Raw genomic sequence first — 21,451 nt, 5'->3', positions numbered from 1 at the left:
GTCCCATTTTTCATCAGACGTAATTTGGTACAAATGAAATGATTTGGAGGGATATAGAATGTGAGAATTTTATTTTACATCATACATAAATTGATATTTCTAACATTACCTATAATTCTCTATGTTGGAATAAATTCATATTTAACTTATTTGTTCTAGTATACATCTAATGAAATTTCAGAAAAAAAATCATATTATTAAAAATCTATAATTCCTTTAAACACCTTATTATGTAATATTAAACATTTTGTTAGTTTATTGGGACTTTTATATGCTAGTATACATCTAAAACACACTTGTCAGTTTAAAAACGCTTTTCATACATATTGGCATATAAAGACAACGAGAAAGCGGAATTACTTGCTCACTACTTAGCAAATAATTTCCACTCTGCTGACGGATATGATATCCCACCTAATCCAAATAGAATGTAGACCCAAGAAATGATAAACCCGGTAAATCGACCAATATCACTGCCAAATAACCAAATATATAACCAAATTGTTCGATAAGTTGTAACAGTAGCAGATAGTAAACAGTAGCTGTCATATAGGTACCGCATGCTTTTGAAAAGAATAAAAAACGCACTTATCAGTTTAAAAAGGCTCTTCATATCAAGAACTGTGCAGTACAGGCAAAAAACGAGAGTAACCATCACATACCTATTGCCATAATACGACAAGGGACTCAACAATGTAACTACGCCAAAGTGGACATGATATCTAACAGTCACATGTGAAAAAAACTACTTAGAAACGTTCGAAAAAACGAAAACTAAAAAAGTTCTACCGACACAGCATTAATTAACGTCAATAACTAATTAATACTAATAATATATCTTCATTCTGATTTCAAATTATTTTTTATAATTGTAATTAAAATAATTTAATTAAAAAAGTTATATAAAATATAACAGTGAAATTAAATAAAGAAACTTATATATTGTAACCAAAACCAAAAAAAAATATGATCATGCGTTAATAAATTGAGTTTGTTTAGTATGTCACGAACTAATATCATAAATAAATATGCGGAAATAACTACAAACAAATGTTAAGGAATTTTAAGAAGTGGCAATATATTTTCTTAAAATAACAATTTTATAGAAACAATGTTCACTCTATAGGTCGGAACTCGTTGGTGTTTATTTATCGACACTCTCAAAATGATTCAACTAGGAGGCATCAGTTGGAAAAAGCGGTCGCGATGTAATAAAGCAAAATGTTTTTGGATACTCAAATAAACATATTGTAGAGTCAGTGTCTCCTAGGCATGTTTAAAAGCCTGGATTTTCTTTCCGCCTTCTAAAAAAGCGACAGTTATGACCTGGCATATAACGTATGTTTTATGTTAAGATGGGCACTTAAATGGGAAACACAATGTTTTTTTTCTTTTTTACATGAAAAAAAGTAGCGTAAATTATAACAATAATAACATTTTTTAAATACAGATACACAGTTATTCAATAAACGACTTATAATAATAAATTTAAAATATTGCGGTTTCTTGTCTATAATGTATAATATTTTATCATATTATACACCACATGAAAGACTAGCATTGCATAGCAATATAAATACCTTGACATATCCTTCTCTAGTAAAGCAATTATGCAAAACCTAATCGCAATAACCTAATATATTGAGACTTCTGCTATTTATGTAATAACGAAAATAGTATATAAACCTGACAAGCTTAATTAAAAATATGTAAAAATGTATATAAAATATTATTATTCCTCACAATTAGGTGAATCGAGATATGTTATTAATAGTAAATGACACGATAGAAGATGTAAACATAGAGACGTATAATTACTGTAATAAGAAAACAATGAAAAATATTACCACAATAAGATCTGTTCATCTTAGTGCTTGGAAACAATTCCCAGTATCCTTGAAGACACTGATTCTAATCGACTATTTGCAAAAGATCATCACTTTTCAGCGTAGTCATTGTTACTTACTCAATTGTGATAACGCAATTTTACTATTTATATAACAACTGTGACATAATATCAAAGATTAATACAACAAATCACATAATATAAACTTTGCATCATTAATACTCCAATTATTTTGTTATTTCCTTTGAACTGGTAACCGACTCACCAAGCAACCTCTTTTATGACCATATAAGAAATCTATTTTTAAAGTTGTTTAGAAAATACTACTGGGGGATTTTATTTCCATTGTACACGGTATTTTTAGCTTAAACCAGGATACATTACTATAAATATAACAATAATATGACTACAAATATAAACAGGAAATAAAGATATAGTTCAAAACCAAGAAATATATTTAACTTAAGTTATAACTTTTTGCTATTTTTAATTAAAAATAGAATCTCAGTTTCATGTATTTGTTTTTTGATTATCAAAAGATTCGAGTGTTTTGTAACCAAAAAATTTAGACTGACAATTAAGAGTTAGTAAAAATAAAGCACTATAAGAGAACTCTCAGTTGATAATTAATATGTTTTAACACCACTTGATTTATTTTATGAAATTATCTGACGTAAAAATTATATGCTAAGAGAACTACAATCAAGAACACGACGCTTATCTATTGAATGAGGATATTCAGCGCTGCGTCAAAGAAACTCAGTTACATTTATACAAAACCGTTTTGGAGATGAGTCTATTTGCTTCACATGCAAAAAGTGCCGTTGAAAAATAACATTTTTTTGTGTTTATGGTTATTTACACTTTACACCCAAAAGCCATTATTACTATAACGTTTTGACGCAAATTTAGATTGATATATATCAAGCGCAAATTTTTCCTTTATTTTTTGCATATAAAAATCTATTTAAACTAAATTAGATTCGTAAAAAATCATGAAGAGGTTTTTCTCTTCTTCTACAGACTGATGTGGATTGTATTATTTTATTTAAACTATTGGACTAGGCCATATTTCGTTGTCTCTAAAAATCCTTAATAATTGACCAGTCTATTCAATTAACTCCTAAAAAGTAAATGACAATAGACGACATATTAGATGGAATTTAATTACCGTCAATCCCTGTTAAATAATAACCAACAATAAATCAACCAATTTAACATCACTAATTAGAGATGCGTCTCCCTTCGTTGCCGTAATTGTTGTTTTGCCTGGGTGGAAACTTTCTCCCGAACATTAAAAGTGCTCGAACAGCATCCATCATAATATTCCTCGGTTCCCACGAGTAACCTGCGTGTCGCTCGTATAAAAGTACGTTAAAATTGATTTTAAATACCTCTAAATCATATATAAGTGGTGTTGCTTTTTAATGCAAACAGTTATTAGTGTGCTTAAAGCGTTTTAGTATTATGAATTTTAGTAATTATATTGAATTATGTCTAGTGATATATCCATTAATTATGTTCATACAATGAAAATGAACAAGTGAATTGAACATATTGTGTTCAGAAACAAATTTCAGATTTGTTGTATGAAATATTGTTAATTTGTAACATACATTGTACAGCTTTTTTTGTCATTTTAAATAGTTGAAGTAATCTTAACTGTGAAGTTTTACAAGAATAATACTTATATTTCAATATATAAGAATTTTTATCAACAACGATATTTATAGTTCAACACACAATCAAATTATGGTATACCTTTTTTTTCATATACCCTCAAAAGTGCCCGGCCTAACACATAGATAGCGCTACTAGAATTAACAGCATATGTTTTGGGATCATTAGCTTGTGAGTTATAGCATTTTGAGTGAAGCAACTTTTGTTATTGTAAAAAAAATGGATAAACAGGGGTTTCGCGTATTGATAAAATATTAATTTTTGAAGGGAAAAAATACAGTTGAAGCAAAAACTTGGCTTGATGCCGAGTTTCAGGATACTGCCCCAGGAAAATCAACTATCAAGGATTGGTATGCTAAGTTTAGAGGTGGTGAAATGAGCACCGAAGACGGTGAACGCAATGGACGCCCAAAAGAGGTTGTTACCTTCGTCGGTAACATTAAAAAATTCACAAAATGATTTTGAATGACCGTAAATTGAAATTGAATGAAATAGCAGACACTCTAAAGATATCAACTGAACGTGTACATCATATCTTTCACGAATATTTGGGTATGAGAAAGCTCTGTGCAAAGTGGGTGCCACGCGAACTCACTTTTGACCAAAAACTGCGACGAGTTGATGATTCGGAGCAGTGTTTGAAGATGATCAAGCGTAATAAACTCGAGTTTTTGCGTTGATATGTGACAATGGATGAAACATGGCTCCATCATTTCACTCCGAAGTCCAATTGACAGTCATCCAAGTATAGTGCATACGATGAACCCGCTCCAAAGCGTGGGAAAACGCAACAGTCGGCTGGCAAGGTTATGGCCTATGTATTTTGGGATGCGCATGAAATAATTTTTATTGACTAGCTTGAAAAAGGAAGGACCACCAACAGCGGCTATTACAAAGTGCTATTGGACCGCTTGAAGGACGAAATCGCCGAAAGACGGCCGCATTTGAGGAAAAAGAGAGTGCTTCTTCACCAAGACATTGCACCGTGTCATAAGTCAGTCAAAACGATGGCAAAAATTCATGAATTAGGCTTCAAATTGCTTGCGAATCTCAAATATCAAAAGAATGCTCGCTGGGAAGAAATTTTCGTTGAATGAAAAGGTAATCGCCGAAACTGAGGCCTATTTTGAAACAAAGGACAAATCGTACTACAAAAATGATATCGAAAAGTTGGATGTTCGCTATAATCAGTGTATCACCCTTGAAGGGAATTATGTTAAATAAAAAAACCAATTTTACTAAAAAAATGTGTTTTACTATAGTAGGCCGGGGACTTTTCAATTGACATGTTAATTTTGTAATTGCAGTAAACCACTTTGCAAATTTCATTCACCTTTAAAATATAGTAACTGATCCACCAATTTTTTTATCGTATCCCCAAATTTACTATTTTAGAAATATTCACGTAAAGGGCTAAAATTGAAGATACGCGATAAGATCGCGCACCATATAACACAACCCCGGTATTATAAAATTGAAAAATAATCTGACGTCGAATTGATATAAATCGAACCATCCAATTAGGAAGACAAAGAAAGCAGAAAACAATCGAGCCTAAACTTTCCCAATCAAAAAATAATTAAAGCCGGAGCTTCCGAAAATCCAATCGCAACTTTAAAATTGCAGAGGAACTGCGAGAAGATATAAATCCGAAGTCCAACAAGAAACTTTCGTTATTGGATTCCGAGGACGAAAATCGAAAAACTACTGAAAAGGAAACACCGAGCCCAAACCAAATATTATCGGTAAAAATTGTCGATAAAGGATTCTTCCTCGTTTTTTTTAAATATGATATTTCGGAGTCTGTTCCTGAGTACCTTCTGTTGGTTTTCTTTTTCCTAGCGAATAGTATTTAATCCGTTTATTTTTACAGTATTATTATACAGGTCCGGGCTGTATAATAATAACAAACTCATATTTATTTCATGGTTTCGTAGAAATACAAACTTAGTATAGATTTATATAAATTCTAGAATAAAAAGTATTCGAATTTACCTAACAATTCCAATAAAAATCCCTACTAAATTTTTTATATGAATCTTTTGCATATGTAGCTTTTTATATTAGATATTAAGCTAACGTTATTTGAGTGACTATAGCTTTAATATCAGGTTTATTAAAAAGAGATGTAAAGAGATCGATCTTCTAGAAAGAAGTTGATGTAACATTAGAGAGCTGACATTTTTACTAAAAAAAAACGTATTTAGCAGTTTTGTGAATAGTTACGCTATATTTTACTACAGTTTTTCTTCGAATGAAAATATGAGACGCATATAAGCACTGTTTCTATTACCAGGAGTTAAAAATTGGCCACAAAGTCATTTGGAACCATTTGAAAAAGGCTATTCAAAAAGAAGCTTTACGTAATACTGATAGCCTACGGCCAAACATTTACTTCAAACTTATCCTGTGAACAATTAGAGCGTCTGAAGGAGGCGATCGTCCAGAAGTGGTCAACCTTGGCCTCTAGAACTGGAATAGTGTTACTTCAAGACAACGCCAAGCTGCACGCATCGATAGCGACTTGTCAGAAGCTGTTGGAGCTCATTAGAAAGTCCATTTTGCTTATATTCCAGATTGCCACCTATTTATAATCCATGGCGAAGTATTTTACTGGTGAAAAATTCTCCTTAAGAGAGATTTATGGAACTACCGATTTTGTTTATTACCAATAGGGGCAAACACATCTACGATAGAGGCATAAGAGAATTATCTTCAAAATGACAAAAAGTTATCGAACAAAACAAGGCATATTTGACGTAAATTATATCATCCTAAATATCTTAAATAATTTGAATAAAGAAAATATTTCTTTCTAACACTGATTTTCAAAACAATTGAAAATAATTATCTGAAAATAATTTATTGGTGCAAGAATTTTTTCGTAAAAATAATATCAATAATAAATATCATATTAAAAAATGATTTGATATGATAAGGATTAGACATTGGTGACTGCTACACACATTTAGCATACCTCTAGAGTTAGACGTAGTAGTCAATCAAAGTAGTCATCAAAACTGACTCTGATCAATGCTATTACTCTGAACACCCATTTTTACTTTACTCCAATAGAAGAATTATTTAAAACATCATAATAAATTAGTTTTGATAATGCTATATCAAAGTTGTGGAAGAAAAAATTAGGATATTAACCTAATAACGCCAAAAGAACATTTAAATCGACCAAAAACAATAATGAGTTAATGATTGAAAATACTATTTGTCACTTTTTCAAAAAAAAAGAGCTGATACATCGCTCTAAAATAATAAATCAAGCATGAAGTTCTGCTAGATAAATAAAAGTGGTAAAAAGTATCAAATTAACCGAAACAGCAGTAAAAGGCAATTTAAAATATATTCAGAATGTTGTTTATTAATTACTTTGAACTAGTTGATATCTTCAACTTATTTGTAATTTTATCTCCATCTGTATCAGTTGCTTTTATTTTTCCTACAAATTTGAAATGTGTTTGGTGTATACTGTAGACTACGTGATCCTCAAAATAATCGTATCCAACAACGAAATTCTAACCTATCTGAACAAAATTGAAACTGTAGCTTTCGTCTTTATCCTTTTGATTTTAATCACTAATCGCCTATAGTCACTATTTCAACAGAAAATTACAGAACCTGAAGCTTATTAAATCACCATCCACCCACCTTATTTCTTTATCTCATCACAAAAAATGATATATTAGACTTAAATGAAAGAAAACCTCGAGATGACTTGATCTCCCATAAGACTGATTGATGTAACAATACAGATATTCTTATTCATCGAATTGTGAACTATTCAATACTCTGAAAAATGTAAACATAAAAGTGGTAGAAGAAAATACCACTAAATTGATTAAAATAATACAAAATTCAAGGCTTTATACCAAGAAAATGATTATTTATTGTTTTAATATTATTATGTATGTCATCGATACATACTATACTAGAAATATAATTTGAAACTTTTGTTTAATCGATACCATAATCTGAGTTTGAAAATATTGAGGATTCTATTTTAACATGTAATATGATTGTATATCCTGCTTACACATACGAAATATCAAAATGTTTGGGTAAACAATAAACGAAAACTTACCTCCTTTTTCTGCATTGGTGATAGTAACCCAAAAGTCGATGGTTTTCTCGGGTCCCAATTCTTCATAGTCCCACTTCTTCCTCACTTTCACCGAACCATTCGGTTCAACGATAACCCAACTGTTCTCGTCCCTTATTTTGAATGTTTCTTTGTCAGTTTCCTTCTCCAGTTGGAACACCACACGTCCTTCGATCTCACCATCAGTTTCAGTGAATTCGATTCTCTTGGTCGGACGTACAGCTCTGGTCACTCTACGTTTTTCTCGATGAAGAATTTCTCCATCTGGAATTGATAATATTATTATTACTATTACTATAATATGATTAAATACTATTTTAAAGATCTTTAAATGTTCAACAAATGAAAGAATATCGTCTAAAATCAGTTGTAAATAAGAAGCTAATAGAATACACATCCAAATTGAAGATATAAAATTAAAATAAGAAAATGTATTGAAATATCTGGATATAGTAAAGCGAATTGGAACACGATGAATTTGTATTATAAATAATAATTCCATTGTACAAAGCAATATATAGACCAAACAACATCCGGTTGAAAGATGCTGATATTATCAAGAAGGGATAAAAGCGGAATACTAGCAGTAGAAAGGAAATATCACACAAGTGTCAATGATATAACAACGCTGTAACAAAGATTGGTAGAATGAGAAATAAGAAGAAATCTCAATATTGAAATAGTTGAAATGTACATAGATAGGAGACAACTTAGTTGACTTAACTTAACACTACACACTACTACTAACTTAACACCTTAGAGTATATTGAGGAACACATAAGACAGATCAATAGAGTATGGGAAGAAGAACAGAACGAGGGCAATGGAACGAATGAGCAAGAAGAGAATGGAGATACTGCAGAAGAAAAGAAAAACCTAATAGATGAAGTAAATATTATTAATTTAAATAATAAATGAAAGTTTAGATGAACTGGAAGACATAACGACAAAAGAACTTATAGTGGCTAATATTTTGAACTAAATTTACCTTCTTGGAGTGACTGTAAATCTAAGGCCGTCGATTCTTCTGGTGGTTTGAAATGAAAGATGACTTGAGCTGGTCTAGGTGATGTCCTACTGGGGATACGTAAATCATGTGCTTCTACCACAAGTTCCAGCTCGACCTCCTCGATTGGTTCCAAAGCCAAGAGCAAGTCACCGGTTTGGGGAACGATTACTAGAAAACTAGTAGGCGTCACAAGCTTGTAGGCAACCTTATCTCCATCCGCATCAGTTGCTTCTACTTTTCCTATGGATGAGAACCTCTTCCACGCCAGAGTAACATTATCTCCTTCCAAAGAATCATCTCCAACAACGAATCTGTATACTTTCTGAGTAAAAACGGGATTGTTGTCATTTTCGTCCTCAATTTCAATCACAATGTTGGTGACGGCTTTGTTTATTCCACTTGGGTCACTCGCTTGAATCGTCAAAACGTATCTACCCACGTCTTCTCTGTCCAACACTTGACCGGTTACGACGTAAACACCTCCGGAGTTATCGACTGTTACATTAGGCAAGGTCTCTCCCGTCACACTGTTCTTCAGTTCAAATGCTTGTCCAGTGTTCCCTGCTATTATACTGTAAGTAACTGGGATGTTGATACTGCTGGAAGCCTGCAATAACGTCAGTCCAGACACTCGCGTCCCCGTCGGTTGATTCTCGGCGACCCTTCCCATAATCTCGTCATCCTCGTGCTTGAAACTCAACATGTTCCGTCGATCTAACACGTATAATTGCACTAAATGTTGTTTGGTGGTGTTTCCGTCGTTCTCCATCACGAACAGGTCCACCGGCCGATCCACCAACGGACTCACGTCGCTAACTGTCATTATCGATCCGTCCTGAAGCATAGTGAAGAACTGACTGAACGACGAGTTGACCAGCGTGAAGTGCTCGTTGAACTTTTTCACGCTATAACCGGGATGAGCATCATGAGGTATTACGGACACCGTGTCTGGGGAGGCCGCCGAAACTATGGTGAAGACCAACACCGTCAAAATATACCAGGACTCCATCTTCGTCATGGTATGAGGTTTTTCAGCTGGTGGTGTGGTAAGGCATTGGCGGTATATTACGTGTGATCTGTAAAAGAATAGTAAAATTAATCATCACTTATTTCAAAGTTCTATATATATATATATATATATATATATATATATATATATATATATATATATATTAAGTTTTTGCATGAATTTTGATCGAAAATATATTTTGGTGAAAACGCGTAAAGTATCAATTGAAAGATTTGTTAAAAAGTTCAATCTAATTGTTAATCCGGTGATTCTGACATTCCTCTAGATCAAATAATTTTCCATTTAGTATTAATGAGTTACTCGGTATGGCATTATTGAAAATTGAATTCTCGACAAGAAAGTTTGAAGACAGTTAATTGGAAGTAGTCGTTCGTTCAACTATACCATCTCGTACTTGTCCTTATCAAAAGGATGGGACTATCTATAAATTTGGATGCAATTGCTTTCTACCCGGCGTATCCATTGCTAACTTTTCATTAAATAGTTCACACTGCAGAGGGATCTAGAGTTAAAGAAGGAGTTCAAGTATTTGTGATTACAATATAAGAAAAAAAAATTGGCATTTACCATTGAAGTAATAAGTCAAAATCGGCCAAGCTATAGCAGCTTCTGCTCTTCTAATATAGTGCTTGTAGAAGAGAAGATATATTATAACCAGTACTAAAATCCACGCCTTCGATCCCTTATCTTTTCTATCCTTTTATATGGCTCCAAGATTTGGGCACTATTACGGTCTGACATCCATAAACTTGAGGTTTTTGAAATGCGAAACTCAAGAGAAATTACACATTTTTCTCTCCAAGATCATATTAGAAATGAAGTCATCTATTTAACATGCGACAAAAATAAAATCATAGAAATAGATCTGAAAAATAGGAGACGAACATTGCCCGAGGTCTAAAACATATATACTGACGTAAATAAACCAATATCACTTTTTAAGTTTAGAAAAATGGTCACTATAGCCATACCCTCAAATCGTTCGTGCAGTGAGTACCCATGGTAGAGTTTTAATAATGGAACAATTTGAATGAAAAATAACCGGTCAATAACGTTCCATAATTGCCGTATAATTATAATATCACAAAAGATACTTCAAAATCAATTGGCAGTCCTGTATTTATTTATCGTTAACAAACAAACACCAATAATAAAAATACAACAGAAAACACATTTCATGTAAAAATTAAATTCGATTTCGTTTTTTCCTTTTTTTTTTTGACGATGTTGATGGATGATCGACGAACCGACGGTGGATACCGCTTGTCGAATGTTTTTCCCTTTTGTTTAAACAGCGTAGACGTAATAAATCGATAAAAAACCGGGATGGATTTTTCGTGAAAGCCAAGGCAGGAAAGTGGGTCATCAGTTTAATACCGTCCGGTTGGTCAAAGAGTAATTATGAACATTGTTGTGAATAAATGAATGTTGATTTCGTGGCGCGGCCAAAAATAAAGGGTTTTATTGATTGATCGTACTGGTAGGTCTCTAAAGATCAGGCTGGCTTTAGATCCCCTCTACAATTACAAATACAATTTAGTTTTATTTTATTTGATAATACATACGAGCAAGATATACACCCTTTCGGAACCCTGCTATAAAAATTACGTTTCAGACGGTGTAGGGTAACTACGATATTCCACTGCAACACTTCGATAAATTATGTAAATTATACATGACTTTTTGCAAAGTTATAAAATAAAATTCTAATAATTTGAACAGTGTGTTTATTGTTAAAAAAATATTTGCATTTTGACGTTAAATTATTTTTGCGCTTAAATCATTATTTTTATGGTCAAGGCATAAAAATGTTTCAGTTTCGTCTCGGTGGACATTGCAAATGGGCTTTTTACATGTACTGCATAATATTTTAGTCTTTCTATCCCGTAATCTGACACAACAGCTGTATCTTCGATTTGCATAATGTTGAATCTCTCTAGTAGGATTTCTTCACTCGCGACATTGCTATTTGCAAGAAATCAGTCTATTGCAATTGTTACAGTTTTGTGAAAATTATTGCTATTTCGTTTACCGTTTAGAACTTTTGGGAGTTTTGTAAAAAACTCGTCGTCTACTTCGGTCAATACATTTCCAATTAAGAACATTTTTACTACATATGATATAGGCATTGAGTACAGCTATATCAACATTTTCCATAAATGGCCATCTTCTAGAAGCAAAACATAAATATTCTCTATATCTTGCGATGAGACTTGCATTGTACGCGTAGGATTTCAATACGCTGCAAACCGTGCGGGGAAAATTCAGATTTTCATCGCAAATTCCAACTGAATTTAGTAACTTATTTTAAAAATGGGCTTAGTAATATATTTTCTAGGATTATCTGAAAGGAAATAAAAATCAATGAAGCATTTGGAAAGTTATTAAAAGGAAACCGTATCTATGGTACCTAAAATACACCGCTCAGTCACGGAAAGACTAAAACATTTATATTCGTAGCTATATGTAATAATACTTTTTTTTTCTCCATTTTTTAACTTCAAAATTTTGAACATTGCTTATCATCGTCATCTTTATCATCATGAATCCATAGTCAGCGCCTAGGTAGAGTGTCTAGTTCTTAATCAATACGTTGCTTTTGGTGCCAAATAGGGCTTCGAATATTTCTTACTAAATTTCGCCACATTTGGCAACCATGTCAGATCGCTTTCTGTGATATTGCTCCATGTCTTTTTCAGAACTGACCATTCATTGACCTTCAAAAAAGGTCGATTTCGCTACGGAAGTCAATAAAGAACTCGTTTACTTTTCATTCAACAGACATGTACATCAAAATCTGCTCCTGTGAATTTGTTCTTCAACCGTGTACTGATTGTCCCATCTTAAACGATTTCATATATATCTGGCCTCGAAGGGAAACATGTAGAATTTTCCTTAAACACCGCATCAAAGATCATAAAGTATCAAGCTTACAAGTGCTAGAGTCCAATTCTTAAGGCTATGCAGAAGGATTTAGAAGATGAACGTTCGAAAAAGGATTTTAGTCTTGATTGAAACATTTCCTCTTTTCCACACAATCATCTTATGGATAAAATTATTCGTCCACCAATCAAAAACTGATGGGCAATTTAAATAGCTAGCTCAAAGGGCAAAATTCCAGTACTTTATATTAAAAAAAATTGAAAGGAATTAGCTTGCATCAAGGAAGTCTACTTTTTCGACCGGCATCAAAAAATATCATTGTAATGTCATAAAACTCTGGAGTCATAGTATAGTATATTCACAGACGGAAAAATTACTATCGATGAAATGAGAAAATATACAGCTGATTGTCAAATTAGTTAAAAAATACATAATCAACATTTAACTTCTTCCATGAGCAACCCATTGGCTTAAAACATTATATTGTATTATGGGAAATCTCGCAATAAAGGAACCTTCATATATTAGTGATTTTGTAAAGAAAACACACATAGTTTTTCGTTTTTTTTTGTTACCAATTCAATAATCTCAATAGTCTGTTATTTTCAATTATTTAATTTATTTTACATCTTTAATTTGAAGGCATTTAGAGACCGATTGCTTTTTAAAAGGACGTGATAGTAATAACTTGACTTATGTGAAAAATTAAGTTAAAAAATTTGGAAATTGTGAATGTAGTGTTGTTGACAAAAATCTAGTTGAATATTTATAAATATTTAAATGAAAGTTCAAACCTAACTAACCATGAGGCATTGCCATGAGGGATTGCTAAACATTGAAATTGATACGTTTGTCATACATACACTTAGGCACAAATAAAATACATGGTACCACTTTCGCTGAAAATGTTTTCAAATAATTAGAAAACAATCAAAAATTATTTATACACCTTGTATGTAAAAGTTAGAAAACTGCCGAGTTCACAAATAATTATTTAAAAATTAAATTATCTCTTTAATGGTAATATATTGATTATAATAATGAATTTATAAAATTAATAATGTAATAAAAACTCCTTAATAGACATTATAATAATACACAAAAGTATGATTCAAAATAAAGGAAATGGTGATATTTTGTTTTAAAGTAAAAATCAAAATAAAATTATACAACATTAAGACAAATTTTAAGAAATCGCAGACTCGACAGAACAGCCTAAACTTTAAAAAGTCCTCCTACCCCTGTTGATAAGCATTATGGAAATTAAAAAGTCGCCAGAGGGCAAGTACAAATTCATAAAGGGGTTAAGTCAACAGTTCAAAATGATTTACATTATCGACCCTTCTGTCGGTTGATCTTCATCATAAAAAATGGTAAACAAGAAGGGGTTGGCAATACGTTGAACGGCGACGAATAAACAGGCACTTTAAGTGTCAAATTTCAATCAATTTAAATCAGTTGCTGAAGATGTTAATAGTGTGAACAACTGGTTTAAATTAAACACGGCTAATCGTTTAATAAAAAAAACTATAGGATATTAATTATCACATACATACTATAAATAACAAAGTTGTTATATCAACATCTTCTGTTACTATTACATATTCAATAGCGAATTATTGTTTTAGCCGACAAATTAGACAAGTCACACATTGCTAAATATGGAACATATGGTAGAAATTTCGTAACTGGAGTTTTGTTTTCAGCAAAATAATGAGCTGAAATACCTGAAAAAAATACCTCAGGCATATCAAAACATGTGATATTTTGATATAACATGACTCTCGTTCCTGATAACTAATTTCAAACAGGCAGTGAAAAGATTTTAGCATACCATTTGACGCAGAACTTCACTTCACTCACACGTAACGTTCTCACCTCAAGCACGCTTTTTGTAAAAACTGGCCCTTTTCCTGTAACTAGAATTGATTTCACTTACAATGACCCAATATACAAATTGTATACTATCAAACAACAGGTAATTCAGTCTCACACCATCTTCACTGCAACAGTATTTTGGAGGTTAGCAGTAGTTAAAGCAGCACCAACTTATCGTCTTACAACGTATATAACAGACTCTCAACCCCACTCAGATTCTTTATATTATCAACAAACCGTAGATAATGATGGTGCAAGGCCAGTAAACGTCAATTTCAAACTTTTTTCATGCTTAAAATCATAGTTTATTATTATCTGAATGTGTTCACATGTCAATTTCATTTATCCAACAAAGGCCACAGTAAATTATTTTTTAACTACATATGACCGATATCTGTACCACAAACAGTAATGGGAAGAATAGATAAAATACTACACGATTTAATAATCAACAATTTGTATTGCGTGATTAATCAATAATTAATAGAATTTTTTATTCTCAATAATTGTAGCTCAACCCTCGTATTGATACCATACTATAAAAATCCTAAATAAAAAAAAATTATTTAATCAACACCATTATGTCAAGAACATACAATAATAAAACAACCTACCAATATTCAACAATATGGAAAAACAGATTCTAGATTACAATAAGCAAATATTTTTTTTAATTAATCTACTAGAACGTTAACAACCTGCCCGTGGGCAATAAGTATTATTATATGAGTTCAGTTATATAATATAACTAGCCTGACATGTAGTAGATCACTTCTGTAAGTGATCTACTGTATAACTAAACTTATAATCTCAATTTAATTATAGATACTATTCTAACTTATTTTAAAGTCTATCCTAGCTTATTCTAAAACTATTCCAGAATAAGCAAATATAACATAGACGTATAATTTAAAAGAGGCATCATGTGAGTAACAAAGAATCACAAAAGCATTAATGTATAGCAATAATATAGGACAAAGGTGCTGTGAAAAATTATTTGTTTTAAATTGGTATGATCACTATGGTTTTAGAAAACATAAAAATAAAAATTACAACAATCCACCATATTAAGTCAGAGAGTCAATCAATATACAAGACAATCAATATACAAGTTGTGAACTGCATTATGGCCTGGCGAAATGTAATTAATCAAACTATTTGATGTACAATACGCTAAATATTTTATGGTATTTGCTCTTAGTGATGTGCTCATGATAGAAATTAATTAATACCTTTTTGTAAGCCAATTAATATGGTTCCCTATTTTTGAAATATATGTCCTTTAATAGTATTAAAAGCTATTTTTCTTCTATCTACTTGGAAAATCTTCTAAAGATATAACTAAGCCAATTGCAGTACATTGCACTAGGGAACAGGAACAAAAATAAAATTACATATACATAGCTCTATGATTACAATAAACAAAACAAATATAACGTAACCTCAAATTTTATTTGATAGTAAGTGTAGTGTTATTAATCTCGATATGGTATCACCTTCTGAAGATTTAGCTATTTAGTCTCGCCCTGCAAGATTTGGCCATATAACAGGTCAATTGAAAAGTCCTCGTCTTGAAACATAGACGGCGCTACTAGAATTAAATCTATAAGGTTTTTAGTTGGCCCTGATCTTCAAAAGAACCATGTATAAATTTGACACCTGTCGGATCATTAGTTTGTGAATTATAGCATTTTGAGTGAAGCAACTTTTGTTATTGTGAAAAAAAAAACGGATAAAAAAGAATTTTACGTGTTGATAAAATATCACTTTTGACCAAAAAGAACGACGAGTTGATGATTCGGAGCAGTGTTTGAAGATGATCAAGCGTAATAGGCCCGAGTTTTTGAGTCGATATGTGACAATGGATGAAACATGGCTGCATCGTTTCACTCCGAACTCCAATCGACAGTCATCCGAGTGGATTTCAAACAATAAACCCGATCCAAAGCGTGGGAAAACGCAACAGTCGGCTGGCAAGGTTATGGCGTCTGTATTTTGGGATGCGCATGGAATAATTTTCATTGACTACCTTGAAAAAGGAAGGACCATCAACAGCGACTATTACATAGCATTATTGGACCGTTTGAAGGGCGAAATCGCGGAAAAACGGCCGCATTTGAGAAAAAGAAAATGCTGCTTTACAAAGATAATGCACCGTGTCACAAATCAGTGAAAACAATGGCAAAAATCCATAAATTGGGCTTCGAATTGCTTCCTCATCCACCGTATTCTGCAGATCTGGCCCCCAGCGAATCCTGTTTTCAGATCTCAAAAGAATGTTCGCTGAGAAGAAATGTTCGTCGAATGAAGAGGTAATCGTCGAAAGTGAGGCCTATTTTGAAGCAAAGGACGAATCGTACTACAAAAATGGTATCGAAAGGTTGGAGGGTCGCTATAACCCTTGAAGAGAATTATGTTGAATAAAAAAAATCATTCTGCCAAAAAAATGTGTTTTACTATGATAGGCCAGGTACTTTTCAATTTATCTGTTATCTCTAACTTTATCTTTATTGGAAAGTTAAAAAACAACTTGTTTGCTATTTCTACCACTGCATTACTATTGCCACCTGTAGACCATCGATAAACATTACTATGCACAAATATAACCCAATATAATTGAAATAATATTTGATAGCAAACTTGTCAAATTATCATACGAACTGAAAAGTGATTAGTAAGGCATTACATCACACTAGGTTCTGGCTATTTACTTCAAAACTTTTATTTATGTAATGGGGTAGTCCTTCAAAATCATCATACACGTTTTTAACAAATAGTCGAAACTAATTCATTTTTAGTATCATGAAAGGTAACTTCAAACAGCGCACAAATCAATAATTGCGGTCTGCATAATAAAACAAAATAATTATACATAATAAAAAAATATTTACCATAAAGCCTGAAGACATTAAGAATAACCGAACACAATTACAGAAACAATATGTTTTTACAATCATCGCATTACAATGGCATGATTCAAATTATATCAACTCCGACTACTGTCCACCAACGACACGTACGAAAAACAGTCATAGTCAAAAAAAAACACCAATCCTATCAAGTTTCTCTGCCAGACCAGACGACGCCATCTAGACGATCTAGAAAAAAAACCAAGAGCGCGAACTTTAATTGGCCTTCTGTTCGGCGTAACGCCACTTCTAATCGATGTCAAAACACAACAGATTTATCCCGTTCGGTTTGTAATGGTTTTACACGCATCGATAGCTCATTCATTCATTGCGACGCCTGCGACCGTTTTAACGCCTTTGATTGTCTTAAGTAATTACAAAAACAAAGCGATAGACCGACCAGCAACGGAAACAATTGCAAGAAACATAATTTTTTTATTAAAAAGTTTCGAGGTTGTTGGTTTGTACAGATTTTCATAGATCTATAGGATATAATCTCTTATTAATTATTTGTAAAAAAGGGAATTAGTACAGCAATATTTCTAGATGTCGCCCAAAGCTTTCATTCTTCGTCATCTCATCTTTCCAATCGTCATTTCAGAATAAGATACGGTGACGAATATTAATATATGAAACCCATATATGCGGGTATACCACAAGGTAGTGTCATTAGATCGATATCGTATTTATTCTGTACTAGTGATGTCCTTAAATATGCAGGAGTAACAGTGGCCATATTTTCAGATAATACTGCATATGTAGATTTCATATACAAAAAAATAGATTTCTTGCTTGATTGGTTGGTTCTAAAGTAATTCTGTATGCGAACATAGCTAAATACTTGGGTATGACATTGGATGCCAAGCTCAAGTGAAAAGGGCATGTGAGAAAGAAACGAACAGAAGTTTGCTTGAAGAACTCAAAAAAATTTGACATGACAAAAACGACAATCCGAATTAGCACTCAAGAGTAAACTGTTATTATATAAAAAAATCTTGAAGCCATTGTTGGTTTCAAGCCTGTGTGCATTTATGGGGTTGCACAAAGAAATCTTCTATTAACATAATCCAAACTTACCAAAAAATTATTCGCAGTATTCTTAACGGTACATGGTTTCTTGCACATCAAAAATAAGGAACATTTTGCGAGAAAAACACCAAGAGATATGTGTAACAACAAAGGCTTCCCCGGAGATTGAAAAGACGAAACCCTTTGAGCTAACACAAGCCATATGTCAGAAGTGAGCCATTTTTTCAAACTATTTGGAATACACCAGTGGGAGTACATCCATCAAATGTTAATTATATTTAAGTCTTAGGTATATAAGAATTCTTAGGTATAGATTTTAAGAATAATATGAAGTGACTAGATAGTTGTATTTCATAACGTAACATGTGTAACAAGTGCTTTTAAATTAAAAAAAATTAATTGGTATAACTTAATTTAATTAATTATAGTTCTAATTTAATTATTATTAGTTTTATAAGTAATTATAAGTTTTTTGTTTAAATAACACTATTTTAAAGGTTCAATATTTTAAATATTGATCGTATCTACTAATATTATATCCAGCAGAAGACTATATGAACTAAAACTAGTCTGGTCATATGACACAACAGAGTAGTAGTAAGGAATTTATGAAGATATCCTTTGTTGTATCGTACAAGAATTATTTGATTTAGGATTTTTGAACCTACGACTATTTTCAGCATGGGGCTTGTTGTAATGAATACAACTGGAATTTAGAAAAAATTATTGTCAAATCCGACAATAAACCCACAACAGCCACGTCAGTAACCACACTGGGTAAATGAAATAGTAGATAAAATCTAGTAAACTAAAATGCATACACATATAGTATATTCAAAGTTTTTTTGTACATACATCATCAAGATGTTTAATGTATTTCCTGTCGCAATTTGTAAATTCGTTTGAGACATAATGCTGTTTGATAAGTGTGAACGTGAAACCAAACAAAGCTGTCATAGTTGTCCGATTGTCAAACGTACGCAAAATTATTAACTTTAACCTACAATTTATTATACCTGTATATTTTTAATTGTAGTTTTAAGTCCTTCATATAAGCATTAGATGTACAATAATGTTAAAATAAACGATTCCAATACTGTTTCATTATTTTATTTAAACTAGAATTTTGTTGCGTGCAAAGCCAAACTGAACTAAAACCCAGAATTGATGCGGCAACATTGCGACGCTTTGACGTTACAAATTTAGATGACATATGTACAAAATAACCTTAAATAGACTATATATATGTTATATTGCTCGATTAATACGGCATTGTTGATGTCTGATGACGCAACATTGTAAGAGTTCTATTTACAGTCTCCAGTATTAACTTACTTAACAAGAAAAAAATATTAACAACAGAATACAGGTTGACTCTGAATTTAGTCGAAACATTCCTTGATGTAATTAAGAGGAACTCAGGCAAAAGTATCATAACTGAATAAGTAAGTTCTATAAATTTACCAACCGTTTATTGAAGGTGCTCACAATCACCTAGCCATAAACTATTAGAATAAGAAAATATCCCTGCCTTGAAAAACACACTTTGTTCGAGGATTTCTGGCACAAGCATTACAGTTCACAACATGTGGCCACCAAAGAACAATTTCAGTAAATTAATCGTAAAATAATGCAATTTTTAAACACCGAAATTTGAGCATCCGTTCCATATATAGTAAGAGTTCCGCTACCATTGACGCAATTTCCGCTGAGAGACCATAGTGGAGCGATTATTTTGAATAAATTTTATAAAAAGATACATTTCATCACTTCTGCTCATTCTTGTGGAGTATATTTATCCATAATAAAATTTGGACCTCTACACAACACAATGGTTAAAGCGAAACTAAGCTAAACTTGGCTAAAAATTTGGACAAAAAAAGTGTAATTCAGAAGACCACCAGGAACAAACTAATGGACTGATTTATTAGACATAAAAGCGGTCCAGATGAAACAATCACCACATACATCCTTTTGGTCGTTTCTTCAGGAAGAAAGTGTTATAACGCGCGACTAAAATGAGCTGGGCTGTTCGAAAAAAAATGCTATGTTTACGGCAACATCATGTTAGACAAAAAGCGAAACACTTTAGAACCAAAATAAAACAAATATACTAGTTAGTCTGAAAATCCTCTCAACTTGATCGAATAGGTTGATTTATAAGATAATCATAAAGCCAATTTGAACCTATGGGGTGCAAATATGGTGTTCTACCAAAAATTCAAATCAATTACTCATCCAATGCTGTGAAAAAAAATTGTTCGATTAATTACCAATGTCTATCGCTACGTAACTAACGAAGAAATGCACGATGACCTGGAAATCAAATGGATTTGCGAAGTTATCCAAGCATTCGCTTTAAAAGACGAAAACATATTACTAAATCATACTAACGTGGAGGCAATACAACTACTGGACAACCCGCATGATTGCATGAGAAAATTCAAGCGAACCAAACCATACGAACTTAAATAAAGTGTATACTTTTAGTGTAAAATATAGCTTAAGTTATTATAATTTTATAATTGAGGAATACATATGGATGTATTTATCTCGCACTCGTTTTGCTTGTGAATTGATCCAAGTACAAATGAAATGTAGTAATAAATTATTTTATAATTAAAATTGTACTAAGCATATCTAATCAAAAATCTATCAAAAAAAATGTGTATGTCAGATTATGCGATGTGAAAGTCGCCAGTTTTTCCTGTTAAAATGGATTTAAAGTAAATAAAAAGATTTTTTTAAAAAGAATGTACCTTTCCTAAATTATATACAAATACTTGGCACATAATAAAATTGTTAATTTTAATTTCAAGATGATTCTATTAATATTCATTGTGACACAACAGAAAGAATTCAACTAACTAATTAAAGTGATTCTCCCTAACAGTATCAACAAGGAATCATTCGATAAAAAAAAACCGAAATATCAAAAGATAATGGCCAGTCCCCGCCCATCCTAAATAAGTCACGGCCAATTAAGATACAAAAAGATAAGAAACCCGCCTTTATTGGTGTGGACATCTCACGGCCTACAAACACAACGACGAAAAGCAGCAAATACTAATTT

At 32.1% G+C, this 21,451-nt stretch overlaps 1 protein-coding gene across 1 annotated transcript in view; it reads right to left on the bottom strand.

The window, feature by feature from the left end:
* Window positions 1-21,451, bottom strand: part of CadN (neural cadherin) — a 953,627-nt gene that overhangs the window by 904,032 nt on the left and 28,144 nt on the right. Inside the window, exons 2-3 of the mRNA XM_076414423.1 lie at window positions 8,629-9,725; window positions 7,623-7,904 (exon numbers count right to left, since the gene is read on the bottom strand). Of these exons, the coding sequence (XP_076270538.1) occupies window positions 7,623-7,904; window positions 8,629-9,667 (1,321 nt within the window). The 5' untranslated portion in view covers window positions 9,668-9,725. The remainder of the gene's footprint in view (window positions 1-7,622; window positions 7,905-8,628; window positions 9,726-21,451) is intronic.

This window comes from Rhynchophorus ferrugineus, unplaced genomic scaffold (genome assembly GCF_030347505.1).
Source record: "Rhynchophorus ferrugineus isolate W39M unplaced genomic scaffold, kcgeb_rfMv2 rfM9, whole genome shotgun sequence".
In the NCBI taxonomy this organism is placed as follows: Eukaryota; Metazoa; Arthropoda; class Insecta; order Coleoptera; family Curculionidae; genus Rhynchophorus; species Rhynchophorus ferrugineus.
Note: the sequence above shows the minus strand (reverse complement) of the source record. Positions and strands in the feature narration are given on the sequence as shown.